Source organism: Nycticebus coucang, chromosome 11, assembly GCF_027406575.1.
Source record: "Nycticebus coucang isolate mNycCou1 chromosome 11, mNycCou1.pri, whole genome shotgun sequence".
Classification (NCBI taxonomy): domain Eukaryota; kingdom Metazoa; phylum Chordata; class Mammalia; order Primates; family Lorisidae; genus Nycticebus; species Nycticebus coucang.
Window position 1 is genome coordinate 124,361,479 of NC_069790.1, and position 14,504 is coordinate 124,375,982.

Here is a 14,504-nt window from a genome sequence, read left to right on the forward strand (position 1 = left end):
AGACTTAAGACTCCTGGACACAGCCACCATGAGGATTTCAAGTGTGTCTCCATGACCGGCCTTTCTTTTTATTACCTTCTGTGACTCTCCTGGTGGCCTCTACGCCCTACGACCCATGCCCTGGCAGCTGCACAATGACCTTCCGGCAGACTTACAGGTTGGGGACCCCAACTCAACCACTGACACCTGTGCTCAGCAAACGTACTTACCATATTTTTCTGTATACAATGTGCACTTCTTTATCCAGATTTTTGAGGGAAGAATTAGGATGCTCCATTACACGTACATGAGAGTACTAAATTCTGTGTCTATGTAAGCGTTTTTAATTCTTTCATTTACACTTATGCATTAAAAGTGCAACTCTAGAAAGCAATAAGAATACCCATATGCAAAGTAATGGCCTGGAAACAGGAATCAGTTTGGTTAAACTTTTAACGAATTTGCAAGCAAAGCATTTTTGGCCCACAAAGAGTGATGTATTTCTCTTCATACACTGTAGGCAAGAACCAGTATGTAGCTGGTATTTTTACAAAAATTATTGGGAAATCCCTTGGAAAATGTCAAAATGGTTTTCTTGCACTGCAAGCTTTAAGCTAACAGTTATAAAACATACTAAAGAGCAGGGCTGCCGAGACACCCTCGGGGCCTCCTCCCGCAGGGGATGTCCTCAGACGTGGGGCGTCAGGAAGGCATCGTTTCTCAGAGGCCGGGACGGAGGAAGGCCGTGCCAGGGACCCTCCAGAGGGGCCACAGGTGGGGAAGGAGGTGAAGGCCTGATTTCCGGAGCAGCATCAAACTGGGGTCTCTGTTTTTGAACAAGATGATAGGATTACACCTGCGGTGCATCTTACAAGGGTACATGTGAAACTTAGTAAATGTGGAATATAATTGTCTTAGCAAAATAACTAAGAAAATGCCAGGAAGGCTATGTTAACTAGTGTGATGAAAATATGTCAAACGGTCTGTGAACCAAGTGTATGGTGCCCCATGATCATATTAATGTGCACAGCTATGATTTAATAAAAAAAAAAAAAAAAAGATGATGTGAGAGGGTAAAAGGATTACCCGAAAAAAAAATCATTGATGATTTCTCAGGGACATGTAAATGGTGCTTTAACTTAATGCAGGGAGAAGGTCTGAGCGTGAGAACAGGAACAAAATTTCCCCCCAAACTTCCAGCAGCCTCTGAGAATCAGGTTCTAAAATTTCATTCTTATGTTATCAGTCTTCAGAAGAGACCTGTGAGCTGTCCCAGGTTGTCAGCAGGGATGAGCTCCCACTCACGTCTTAACTGTGGACTCAGAAGAGCACAGACCACGGCCGTTAAACCCGTGGACACGAGAAACACATTGCACTGCTGTTCCTGCCTGTCGTACAGGCAGGCCAAAGCTGCCACCTGTGATCACTTTAAAAGAAAACGTTCTTAAAGAAAAGACTCCAAATGGAGTTACTGTCCACATGTGTGGGAAAGCGATGAAGGAGACATGAAAATCTGGTTCAACGAGGCCTGGTCACGAAGGCCTGAGGGACAACTCTGAACACCAGCTTTGCTCATGGTTGGTCCCTTCAAAGTCCGTGTTACATAAAGTACAAAGGCAATTGCACTGAACTTGAAAACCCAAGTTACTGTGATGCCTGGTGGGCTAACCAGCCAACTTCAGCCTCCTTAACCTCTTTTAAGGCCCTGATAAGGGGACATCCTGGGTGCAGTCAGCTGGTAATGACTTACCACCTACAGGCCGAATCAAGAAAGCATCTACCAGCCAGGCTTGTGCTTGGATCCTGAGATGGTCAAACAGTATTAGTAAGGATGTGGGTGTGAAATCGTATAAAAAACATGGCCTCGGCAGTGCTATGGATAGAACTGAGGATGATGAAATTTACCAAGATGAGGACAGTGACGCTTTGGAAGACAAATAATGTAGCATTGAAGAAAGTGATATTTCTGCTATGGAGAGTGATGAAGAGCTCTTGGCCATCTATGACGGGTAAATGTACATTTGTTCCTGGTACATAAAATTTCTTGGACCTTGTATCTGTTCTTGTGTTTCATGATTTTTTATTACATAAAATTTCTTATACCATAATATATCAAAAAATAAGTGCTGAAATTCCTTCATAACATAAAAAAAACAGGAACCTAAATATAAACAAATAAAAATTTGGATTCAAATATTAAAATAAAAGATTTTTTTTTCCTGAAAGCTTGGACCAAAAAGTAGGTGTGCACTGTACACGGGAGTGTATTGTACCTGGCCAAACACGGGAGCTGCTGCTCCCTGGGGAAGTGGATATCAGGCCTTGGCTCTCATTTAGACATGAAGGTTTCCCTTCCTAGATAAAGGGCTGCCAGAACATAGACAGGAGAACTGTTTGTTCCTGGGCTTGGGTCTTCTGTCCACTCCTAAAATGGTACCTGACGGGCAGCTCTGTCTCCTACTTCTGAATGATTTTGACTAGAAAACTCTCAGTAGATTGGCTAGGGAGCTCCATCTGATGTTAATGGCCTCAAGGATTCATACCATGGTGGAGAACTCTCAGGTCCATGCAAAAGTACTGGATTGGCCATTGTCACTTTGAGCCCAAGGGGATTTTGTCTCACTGAATATGCCCTTATTGGCATGAGGGAACAGCACTTCACAAAAGGCCTGGGCTTCTTTAAGATATAGGGACAAGAAGTGAGAAAAACCAGCCCAGATCCCACTGTGGTGATTACAACTTTCCATGTCTTCAAGGGAGAGGCAGCCCTTGCCCAGCAGATGTCCCCAAATGTATCTTTATTTTCTGATGCTTAACAGTCCCTTAATAAGACAGGGAAGAGGAAGGAAAAATATATCCTCTAGTTTTCCTGAGTTAATTGTACTTGCTCAAAAAAAGAAGTTATTCATTTCGTTCCAGGGCAAAGTTTCATGCAATTAAGTTGATAAAATAAGTTTTTGTTCCTCTGTTTGCAAAACTCTGTTCCTACACTACATTTGATGCCTGGCATTTAAACCAACTGCCTCATTAATCTGGGTTTTGAAAAAAAAAAAACGGGGATGTTTATAATTAATGCTAAAATGTCAAAATTTTCTTCTGCCTGGACCCTTATACCTAATTATCTCTTTAATGAGCAACTAACATACAGAAAAATAAAAACACCAAGGAACAATGTGGTAAAAAACATTTAGGGTAAATGAACTGAAGCCGTCTCAGCTTTCTGTGGCTGTCCTTTTGGCATAAGGGAATCTCTTTTTATGTGGCACCATCTCACCATGTGATGACACAGAAAGGAGCTGACCTTGGCCTCACACTCAAAAGGCATTCGTCACCCCTGAACTAAACAGTCTCTAAGTTCCCTTATATCTTGTACTCTGCACTGATCCTCATCCTGCGTGCAAGTTCTCAGAACAATGGTTGAGGTTTGCACAGACACTCTGGCGTTTGCTGATGGAATGAAGGGGAATTGCGTCTCCTTGGCACTGCTTCATTTCCAGCCTTCATCCATGTTTTCTGTGTCTTGTCCCTACGTGTTCAAGGTCAGGGCCAAGGTCACAGCTAAGCAGCAGCATTTCCTTTAGGTCTGAGGGCAAGTCTACAAATGAGGTTTAGAAAAAGCTGAGCGGAGAAAAGTGACCCTTGACCTCCTTGCCTGGCCACTCTCACCAAGCCTCTTGGGTAAGGATGAAGGTGACCTGATTTTGCACCAGAGACGAATTGTGATCCCTCTGGTCTCAGGAGATTGTTTGGGTTCAAAAGGAAGAAACAGTTTTGTTTTTATTTGTTAGTTTTTGCACAAAGCCTCTTCATTTGTGAAGCCCCTGTTCAACCCAACCATTTTTCTATTCTGGCTTTTCCTGAGTTGGCTGTGAATTAATGTCCCATGGAAACCGCTGCAGGCCTCCTCTGCTGATTTCTGGGGCTTTGCTCCCTCCTCCCTCAGCCCTCTGAATTCTGCTCCCTCGAGGGGATTTCACTGGAGCCCCCATGGGCCCTTTTCCTCCCGGCTCTGCAGGGCAGAAAAGATTGAGTTCAATCACCCACAAATTGCATTGCAAATGGTGCCTATTTTTGCCAGCAGACCATCTGCTGGAGCCTATTACTCACCACTCCATGCACACAGCCCTGGTGGATCTGGTGACTCTGTACAAAGTCACTTCTGAATCACCTCATTCCAGACTCGCACCTGAACATCACTCTCCTGGCTGCTGAAGACACTGGAAAATTACAAACCCTTGAGATCTGGCCTGCCTTCCTTCTTCTCTCCTCCTCACTTACCTCAGCAGACCTTTGAGTTTTCTGGGCTCTAGAAAAGCTGCTGCAGACAAGGGCAGGATATGGGAGGCGTGGGGGGGGTCCTCTGAGGGCTCCCATGCCCCTCACTCCACAGGGACCACCTCTGCATTGCACCCTGGGGTTCAGAGCACTGTTTCCACACAGGGGGCCCCTCGGGGAGGACTGCGTGTTTCCTGCGTGTTTCTGTTGTGTGGAGCCAGGTGCAGACCCCAGGCCACACTCGGTAGGGGTTTCTGCAGGCCACCCCTGGAGGGATGTGTCCCGTGGGACAAGGAAGCAGGCACCTTCCCCTGCTTCGTCCCCCGGGATGGAAGGGCACGGAGTGGGCCCGCTGGGCCCTCAGCCCCACTGTACTGGTGCACGTGGCTTTGGTTGCCACCCCAGGAGGAGGGTGAGCAGCAGGGCCATGGCGATAGCCCCAGCCCCCCTCAGCAGCCCCCATCCCACCGTCCCCTCTCCTCCCCTGTGGACTTGCCGTCCTGTCCCGCTGTGGGCACTGCCCCTCAGCTTCATCCAGGTCACCTCATCTTGTCAACAGGTTCTCACGTTCCTCAGTGGCCTTTCTGTCCCCGCAGGCACCCAGAGCAGGGGTGTCCCTGCTGATGACCAGCTGAGCAGAACTCACACTGTGTCATTATGTTGACCATTTTAAAACAGATCTAGAGGAAATTGGTTACTCTAGGGACCATGTATGCGAAGGAATCCCTGGGCCTGAGAGCTGGTCAGCAGTGAAATGGGTTCTCTGATTTGCAGCACTCTGGCTCCTTCCTCTAGGAAAGTGTCTGCTACACATGTTGAGAAACACGGCAGAGGGGCTTTTTTCCCTGGCGTACTTATCAGGCCCTACAAAACCCATCTACAGTTAAAACTCTGATTAGCGAAGGCAGAGCAATGGGTGCTTCTAGTTGAAGCCTGTTTCCAGTTCAGCCCATTTTGTTTCCTGCCCCGAGTGGCGAGATTGCCTCCTGCTCTGGGCATGAGGAGCTGCCGGTCTTGGCACACGGCCTCCTCCTTCGGGGCTGTCATGCAGGAGCTCCGCGCTGTGACTTCCAACACCTGTTTTCCTGGGACCAAACCTCTGTAAGAACCGACTGCCTTACTCGGGTCTGTCTCGGTGTCAGATGGTTTTCTCTAGTTCTGGTTTCAATCGTAGTAAAATAATAATCCATGGTAGTGCAAAAATAGTTCTATTTACAAGAAGTTGTTGGGCCCACAGAGCTCACTTTTATACAAGAAAATGGAAGAAAGATTTCCAGAAAATTGGCGCTATTTAGTTGAGCCGTGGGCTTCTCTGTGCCGGGTTTGGCTTTCAGCAGCCGTGTTCGTGGGGCGAAGGTGCCCTTGGGCCCCACTGAAGATTTAGCAAAGGTCAGAACAGATGGACAGATGGCCCCACGGGGTTTCTCTCCGGGCCAGCTCTGGGTCACCCATGCCGCGCAGCTTCCGTCTCCACCCCATTTGCTCCTCTTCTCATTTCCCTGCTCTTTTTCTTCCCCTCAGAGGAGATTTTGAAGACCCACATTGCACATTGGTGGTCTCCGGACGGCACCCGGCTGGCCTATGCCACCATCAATGATTCTCGCGTCCCTCTCATGGAGCTGCCGACTTACACAGGCTCCGTCTACCCCACGGTGAAGCCCTACCACTACCCCAAGGTAGGTGAGGGGAAGCCGGGGAACACGTCTCTGAACTGTTCACAAGCCCCACCCGGCCAGCTCAGGGCGTGGAGGGCCAGGGATCAGATGTGTTTATGAGCAAAGCAATGAACAGAGGAAAAATTAATCATTTCTCATTACATTGCCTTAAGTTCCCATCTTTGTTGAGTCAAATTTGTTGGCTGGTTTACTTTATTTCATATAATTGAATCACTCCTGTTAATCATTTTACTAAGCTTCATTAAAACCAAAATAAATACATTGCCTGCCCTTGTAACTCCCTGGTGACAAAAACGTACTCTGCCCACTCTAGCTGTTCATATTTCTGTTTTAAATTTGACTTCCAGGAGGTCAGAAGGACTCTGTCTGTCCCAGTCCCCGGGATCCGGCAAAGCTTCTTTGTGCTTGGCTGTTGCTATGATCTGAATATTTGTGTGTTCCTCAAATTGAGACATTAAAATCCTAACCCCCGAGGTGATGGCATTAGGAGGTGACAAGGCCACGAAGACAGAACTGTCATGAGTAGAACGAGTGCCCTTGTAAGAGAGACCCCAGAGGGACCCTCCCCAATTGCACCCTGTGAGGATGCAGCCAGCAGGCCCTTCAGGGAGCCAGGACATGGGCCCTGCCCACACACCAAATCTGTCAGCACCTCCACTGTGAACACCCAGCCTCTTGTACTGTGAGAGACACACTGTGTTGCTTGCAAACACCCAGCCCTGGCCTGGACAAACTCAGGGAGTCACGCTCCCACCCACAGCGGAGTCACGCTCCCACCCACAGCCAGTAGGATACCAAGGATCCCGTGGAGGCAGGGGACCAGGAACGGAGTTGGGACAGAGACAGCTGAACCAGCTGTTGTTACCAAGTCATGACACCGGTGGGAGGGAGGGCCTGATGCTAAAGCCCCGTGGCCCACTGAGTTGGAGACTCTGAGCATGAACAGAGCTCTCATGGGCACACGGGGCTGACTGCCTTGCTGCCCCCTGTCTTCTGTAGCTGGCCCCAAGGTCACTGGGCCCAGTGGAGGTGATGAGTCCCCAGTCGCTAGACAGGGTCTAGGCAGTGAACCCCTCACCTCTTGCCCCTGCAGGGAGCATTTGAACCTCAGCGTCCTGACCCACCAGGAGCTCCGAAGCTGCTGGTATGTGCTCTATGCCACGAATGATCCTAGACCCACCTCGGGGAGTTTGTAGCAAGAGGAGTGATAACATGTAATTGGGATACACGGGGTGCCCAGAGTCATAGGCCAGAGAAAGGAAACTCCTGGTTTCTTAGTCACTCAGGCCATCACCACAAAATCCCAGACCTGGGTGGGTTACACAACAGGAATTTGTTTCTCACAGAATTCCCAACAGCATGCCCGTCAACTTGGTTTCAGGTGAGGGCTCCCTGTCTGGCTTACCACCAGCCGTCATCTCACTGTCCTCACATGCAAGGGCAAGAGAGGGCCCTGTGTCTCCTTCTGTCCCTTGGCGGACCCTGATCCTATCACGGGCATCACGGGGGCACCATTCTCATGACCTCCCCTAACCCTGATCACCTCCCAAAGGTCCCACCTCCACATACACACTGGGAGTTAGGGCTCCAGTATGAACTTGTGTGGACACGTCAGTCCACAGCACCTGGTAATAAGACGCTTTGTTGAAAGCTCTTTGATCAGTGTGGACCGTATCCAGGGGACACCCCTGATGAATGGTGCCATTCCCCCTGTGGCCACTGCCTTTGTCTCTGCCTTTTCCCCATCTGAGAGCATCTAGACCAGTGTTTTTCAATCTTTTCTATCTCACAACACACTTGAACCTATAGTTAAACTTCCACAACACATTTACATTATGTTGATGAAAAAAAGTAAAAAAAAAAAAAAAAGAATATACTTACCGTGCTTTGAATCTCTTTTGAAAATAATTTCATTAATGATCTTTCAAAACTTTTGCAGTAGACCTAAGATCCTCGGACAGCACAGCCGATCCAGACATTAACACAAAGTGGGTCTACCTTCCACAGAGGTCTTTCGCTCCTCTTTTGACTCATCTTGATAGGATTTAACTTTGTGTTCTGTGGCAGGGTCCAGGGTTTTAGTTGAAAGCACCTTAAACAGAGTAGAGTGTACTGGGTGGTGCTGAGCCCCCCAGCCCTCCTCCGTGTCCCCACCACGCCACACCTATACCCAGAGCAGCAGTGGCTGCTGCTCTTCTTCTGGCCACCCAGGGGGGGAATGGTTTCCAAGTGACCCCTTTATGAGAGTCCCTCAACCCCAGAGTCACAACCTGAAGGCCAGGGGTTCCCCCTGTTTTACTGTGGACTCTGGGGCAGATGCTCTGGAGCTTGCGTTACCCTGAAAACCGCAGATTACTCGTAAAAAATCAACATCTTCTGGCCAGCAGAATTCAGAGGCTCTTTGCCCTATTCCCACACTCTCCAGCCAGAGACCACGAGGATGAATGCGTCTGGCAGGTGCCTGTCCTGGGGTCACTCTGCTGGGACCCTGCACATCTTCCTTGGGGTGCAAAGGAAGTGGGGGCATCAGATCAGGCCCGAGGCTGCCCAGCAAGGAATCACCACATCTCTCTCCCCCACTTCCCAGCTGGGACCATGCCCCAGAGGGGTGCAGAACAGGCCCCAGCTCCTGGAGAAGGAAAGATGATTCCCCCCAGCTGAGCCATGGCCTCTGCTCCGTGGTCCCCCGGTGCTCGCCCGCCCACTCCCCTTCCTGGCATTGCTGAGTCTTCTCTTCCCCTCCTGTTGTGGAGAAGCAGGTGGCATGGCACTCGCCCGGTGCTGGCCAGGGCAGGGGGCAGGATTCTAAGGAAGAAGAGAAACCGGCCCGTCAGCCCTGTCCTTTTTGAAATTGCATGTAGGGGATCTATGGTCAGCATCAGTGTTGCCCCTCTCACTGAGCTCCAGAAGTCCTGGAGTCCAGAACCTTCTGGGAAGGCCTGTACAGGCAGAGGGGCTGCCCGGGCCTGAGGCCACTGAGTCACCTCTTTGTCCCTCTTGATCCCCCAGGCTGGATGTGAAAACCCCAGTATCTCCCTACATGTTATCGGCTTAAATGGACCCACCCACGAGCTGGAGATGATGCCACCCGATGACCCGAGAATGAGGTGCGTGTCCTTCCATCCCTTAGAATAATCAGGGAAACGCCATTCACGTGGCCGCTCCCATCAGGTATATTTCACTACTAATTTAAACAGCAGAGAAAGAAGTATGTTTTCTCAGGTTTTCTTCACTACTTTGGGATTCAGTTTTCTGGGAAAAGTTCTATTTCTTACCTCATGTCAGGAGCCACCGGTCCCTCCACCCCAGGGGCCTGGGCTCCTCTGGGAGGGGCACTGGGTCAGCTGGGAGGGGCACTGGGTCAGGTCTTGGTGGGGACCTGCTGTCCTGCACACAGCAGGCACTGGTGGGCTGAGGTGGTCTTCCCAAGAGATCCGGGTTTCCCCGCATGTCTTATGCCGATGGTACCCATGTTTAGCGCATCACTGCAGAGCATGGAGTCCCCTGCCGGGGCTGTGTCCTGCTCTGATAAGGGCAGACCTCCCAGCGAGCAGGGTGGCAACCTTGTAGTCGGTGGGTCGTATGAACATTGTCGACCTATTATTATTAATGTTTGTTTCTAAACCAAAACAGCTGAGTAGATCTAAGTGAAGTGATTTGACCGTTCAGTTTGGTATTGTCCCACGTTCAAGCAGTCTGGGCACCGATCATACTTCCAGAGTCTAGTCACACCATTGTCACACCCCTCTGTAGAGAGCGCTGATGACAGATGGAGATGACAGAGGGGCCGGGACCCACTCACTCTGGGGCATGTGATTCTCTGCACAGGCAACTGCAGCCAAGGCTGATTCATCCCAGCTCAGAAAATACCCAGCCCCGTTTTTCCATCCCTCGAGCCTGGGTCTTCATTATTCAGTTACAGAATTCCACGTTGTCAGTAGCTTCTGGAAGGGCAGGAGCCGTGGCACCCTCAGGCTTGGCTGCCCTGGTACCTGGTGACACTGGTCCTCTCTGAACGACATGGTGTTCTCCTGCAGTGGCCTCCACTGCTGTCCTGTCCCCATCCCAGCCCCTGCACAGAAGCCTGAGGCCTCTGCAGGATTCTCCTGAGGTCCTTTACTTCTTCTTTCTTCAGCAAAACCTGAGATGCCACAAGGTCCTTCTGTGGACAGACCAAGCCCAGACTCCATCCAGTGCTTTGTGCCTCTCCCAACCCCGCACTGGTCCTGTCCCCCATGGGAGGGCCAACTGCTCTCCACAGCTGGTCCCAGAGCCAGACTTTGCTGCCCCGCCCTGCAGGCATCAGCCCTCACTGCACACTGGCTGGGGGAACTGAACTGATTTGGTTGATGTCATTTTTGCTGAGATTTAAAAAAAAAAATTTTTTTTCGAGATGATTGCTTTGGCTTCTCTCCTACGATCCACATATTTCCCTCCTTGTTTTCCCTTTAGCCCTCATCCCTGCCAAGCCTCCTGGGGCCTGGTCCAACAAATTCACTGAATTAATATGGAAAGTCACCTGGAAAATTTCAGCCATCTGTTTGAGTTAATTGAAAATCTCGTTTAGTCAAGTTGGTGATGGTGTTTCCACAGGCTCGATTAGCTTCAAGGACAATGAAAAATTAGCCTCAGCCAGAACTTGAAGTTCAGATGCTGGGTTTTGGGTCTCTGAGCCTGCCTGCTCTGAGCTCCTCAGCTAAATGCAGTGACGTAGCACACGCTGTAAACCTGTGACGTAAATGTTGCATTCTCTCATGCCACTTCTCTGCCACAACACCCTCAATATCCCTTTTCAATAGCAGGTATGTGAGGAGTCACAGACCACACGTGGGGCAGACATCTGGTATCTGCCAACCACACACTGAGCAGAGACTCAGGGGAGTGGAGCTTACAGAGGGTAGACCCAGGCAGATCGTCCCAGCAAGTGACCACTGCAGGCGTGGGAAGGGCCTCCAGAGGCAAGGGTGGGGAGGCCACCTGGTCTGGAGGTGACAGTACCACCATCTAGGCCTGAGTTTCCCAACATCCACGCTGTTGACACTTGGGGCCTGGTGATTGGCTAGGGGAAAGGGTGTGTCCTGTGTGTCACAGAGTGTTGGTAGCAGCCCTGGCCTCTGCTCACTAGATCCCAGAGAGGACAGTCAAAAACATCTGTAGTTGGCACCAAATGTCCCCAGACAGAACTGCTGGTTTAGAGTGAAGGTTCTCTAGCAAACCGCCAAGGTCAGTTTCTGGCTCTGTGATCTTGGCCAAGTTACTCAGCCTCTCCTGATTCAGTTTCTTCATCTGTAAAATGGACATAAATATTAGTAATAAAACAGTTTCTCTCACAGATGGCTGTGAAAATGAAATGAGACAGTACACAGAGCCCAGCAACCCTCCCCTGGATGACCCAGCATCTCCACTGGGGTGTGATCAGCATAGGATTTTTAAAATGGAGAAATTGTGATTCTCAGGCAAAGTAAATGAACATGAATCCAAGATTTCATTTAGCTCAGTAGCTAGTAAGGGAACAGTGGGTATTAAACCTAGTCCAAGGGCAGCGAGAAGTAGGTGCATATAGACAGCCTAGCAAAGAACTGCATGGAAAACTGCCCGTTACAGACTCACTGGGGCCACAAACCGCATTCTTCAGGGACTTCTGGTCCACCAGACAAAAATCCATGAGAGACGTGTCCCCCATCTAAACGAAGCTGAGGCCGGCATTGTCTGGGAAGAATATGCAGGGATCTCCTTTGCCTCTTTGCATCCTTCAGGTAGCTTTTTTTTTTTTTGAGACAGAGTCTTACTTGGTCACCCTTGATAGAGTGCTGTGGCATCATAGCTCACAGCAACCTCAAACTCTTGGGCTCAAGTGATCTTCTTGCCTCAGCGCCCTCCTCAATGCCCGGCTATTTTTAGAAACTGGGTCTTGCTCTTGCTCAGGCTGGTCTTAAACCTGTGAACTCAGACAGTCCACCCAGCTCAGCCTTCCAGGTGCTGGGATTACAGGCGGGAGCCACCACACCTGGCTCCCCGGGTAGCTCTTCTGATGACGTCTCAGCAGCACATGGGACAGACACAGGAACAGAGTGCCTGCTCTGTGTCTATACCAACTCCCTCCAGTCTTCCCATCTCTGTCCAGGGAGACTGCACCCTCCAGGGGCACAGACCCCCCTTCATGGCCCTCTTCAGCATCAGCCACGCTCCCCTGCTCCTCACACCCCTGGACTGGTCCACCAGCACTGACCCCATGGATCCCCACACCATAGCCAGAATAACCTTTAAACCACATCAGACCAGCACCCTCTGCTCCCTCCTGGCTATCCAGGGCTTCCTTCTTCTCTCTAAATAAAAGCCAAACTTCTCCAATAAAAGCCCACCTCCCATCTCTCCACACCCAGCCCCTCCTGAAGTAGGCTGGGTCACCCCCCCATTACCTCTGCATACAACTCCCCCCAAAGCACCCCCACTTCAGGTCCTGATCGGATATACTATCCCACCAGGACGTCCCCAACAACCACATTCAACCTTGCTGACCAGCTTCCTTTGGCCCCCACTCCAATTTTCTTCCAAGGACTTTTCCTGGTAGAGCTGTCTAGCTATTTTATTCAATTGTTTCGTTCCTGCGCACTCCCTGGTAGGGGACATTCCTAAGGCCGGATGTCAGCCCCTTTGGTGCAGGGTCCTGGCTCCAGTTCTGCAACAGGGCTCAGTGAACCTTTGCTGTGTGAATACATAAACTTAAAAATTAGCCAATAAAATCTTATTTCAATAGGATTCTTGAAGACTAAGATGCCTTCTCTTCTACTACCTTTCTAAGAACCAAAACTTTAATAATATTTAGCCGTTGGTGACTTCCTGCCATTTCCAATATGGGACACAAGGACTAACCTGAAAAAAGTACAAATAAGACCCCTGCTAGATGGAGGGCTATCTAAGAGATCCCCCCCAAGACCTAGGAGGGGACAGAGGCAGAGGGTTCTGGAAGTCCATGGCCCATTTCTGCAGACTGGCTTGTGGACAGCCAAGGGGAAGGACTGAGTCACTCATCTTACCAGCTCTTCAGCCTTCCTACTACTCATTTCTGGTTTCCTTCTGTCTGCTCCTTAACCAGCCTGACTTTGCTCCAAGCTTCTCAGGTACAGTGGGAATTAAGTCAAGGTTTCTGAGTCCTTGCGCTTGGCAGGCACCTACCTTCTAGTGCTGTATGCTATGGGAGGCTCTTGGGTGATTAAGATGCGTGGCCTCTCCCATCAGAAAGCTCAGAGTCCAGATAGCCTGGCCCATGGGCCTGCAATGCTGGGCAGTAGAAGACCCCCTGGGATGAAGGTGCCCATTGTGGGGTGAGCGGGAATGTTCAGAAGGGCTTCACAGGTGCCACAGGATCCTGGGACAAGCTTGGAGGCCTTCTTGGGAAATGGAGTGCGGGCGGGGGGTGGTGAGAGAACTGAGAGGCTGGCCAGCGCAGGGCTCAGCCTGGCCTTGGCTAAGGCGGTGGCAAGGACACTGTGTAAAGCATAACACAGTACACCCTGTGGGGGAGCGCTGTGTGGAGATCGTTGAGCAGCACTGTCCTGAGCTTTCTACGACTTTCCCTGGAAACCCAGCTGCACTGGTGGAGCAGATGCACTTGTTTTTTTGCTGGTTTCCTCAGGCCTTTCTGGAGCTATTGAGCTGGTGTTGAATTACGCTAGGGCAGATAGCTGCGGTATAATTCTGAAGACACAGGGCTGTGCTGGTCTGTGCTTTCAGCCCCTCCAGATCCCTGTTCCGATGTGGCTCCTCCGGACTGCCTGGTGACAGCAGGTTGCACAGGGCTTTCAGAACCTGAGACAGGAGGCAACACTGCGTCCCTGGCGCACCGAGTCCAGGGCCTGGGTTCTCCCCTCCCACCACCCAGCTCCATGGCCCAAAGAGGCTCTGAGGCCTTTCTCTTTTATCTTATTTTACTTCAGTTTATTTATTTACTTTTTTTGATTGAAGTACAAGAAGTAGCAGCTGCTCAGACTCTCCACTGTGCCATCGGGGTCCCTGTGGGCCTCTCCCCTCTTGTTGACGGCTGATTCTTTAACCTTGCGCCTACTTCCAGGCCCTTCCTGCCTCACAGGCTCCTGTTTCAAATGGATTTGGGCAGTGTGCTCCTCTGTGCCGTCATGAAGCACATATTGTTGTGTACGTCCATGCTTACTTTACCTGAGTGGTGCCATGGTAGAGGTAAAGGCACCTGCGGGCTGTAGACACAGACATACACGTGAGCGCACACAGCGCTACAAGCAGATGCACACGCGAGCACACGGAGCCACATGCAGATGCACACGTGAGCACACACAGCTACGCAGACACACACGTGAGTGCACACAGCCACACGCAGATGCACACATGAGCACACATAGCCACACTCAGATGCACACGTGAGCGCACACAGCTACACACAGATGCACATGTGAGCACACACAGCTACCCACAGACGCACACGTGAGCACACACAGCTACCCGCAGACGCACACATGAGCGCACACACAGCCACACTCAGATGCACACGTGAGCGCACACAGCTACCCGCAGATGCACACGTGAGCGCACACACAGCCA

General features: G+C 50.4%; 1 protein-coding gene across 5 annotated transcripts in view; it reads left to right on the forward strand.

Moving 5' to 3' along the window:
* Positions 1–14,504, forward strand: part of DPP6 (dipeptidyl peptidase like 6) — a 910,604-nt gene that overhangs the window by 789,057 nt on the left and 107,043 nt on the right. For all 5 annotated transcript variants that reach the window (XM_053608766.1, XM_053608764.1, XM_053608762.1 and 2 more), the window contains exons 9-10: positions 5,776–5,930; positions 8,940–9,037. In XM_053608766.1, the coding sequence (XP_053464741.1) occupies positions 5,776–5,930; positions 8,940–9,037 (253 nt within the window). The remainder of the gene's footprint in view (positions 1–5,775; positions 5,931–8,939; positions 9,038–14,504) is intronic.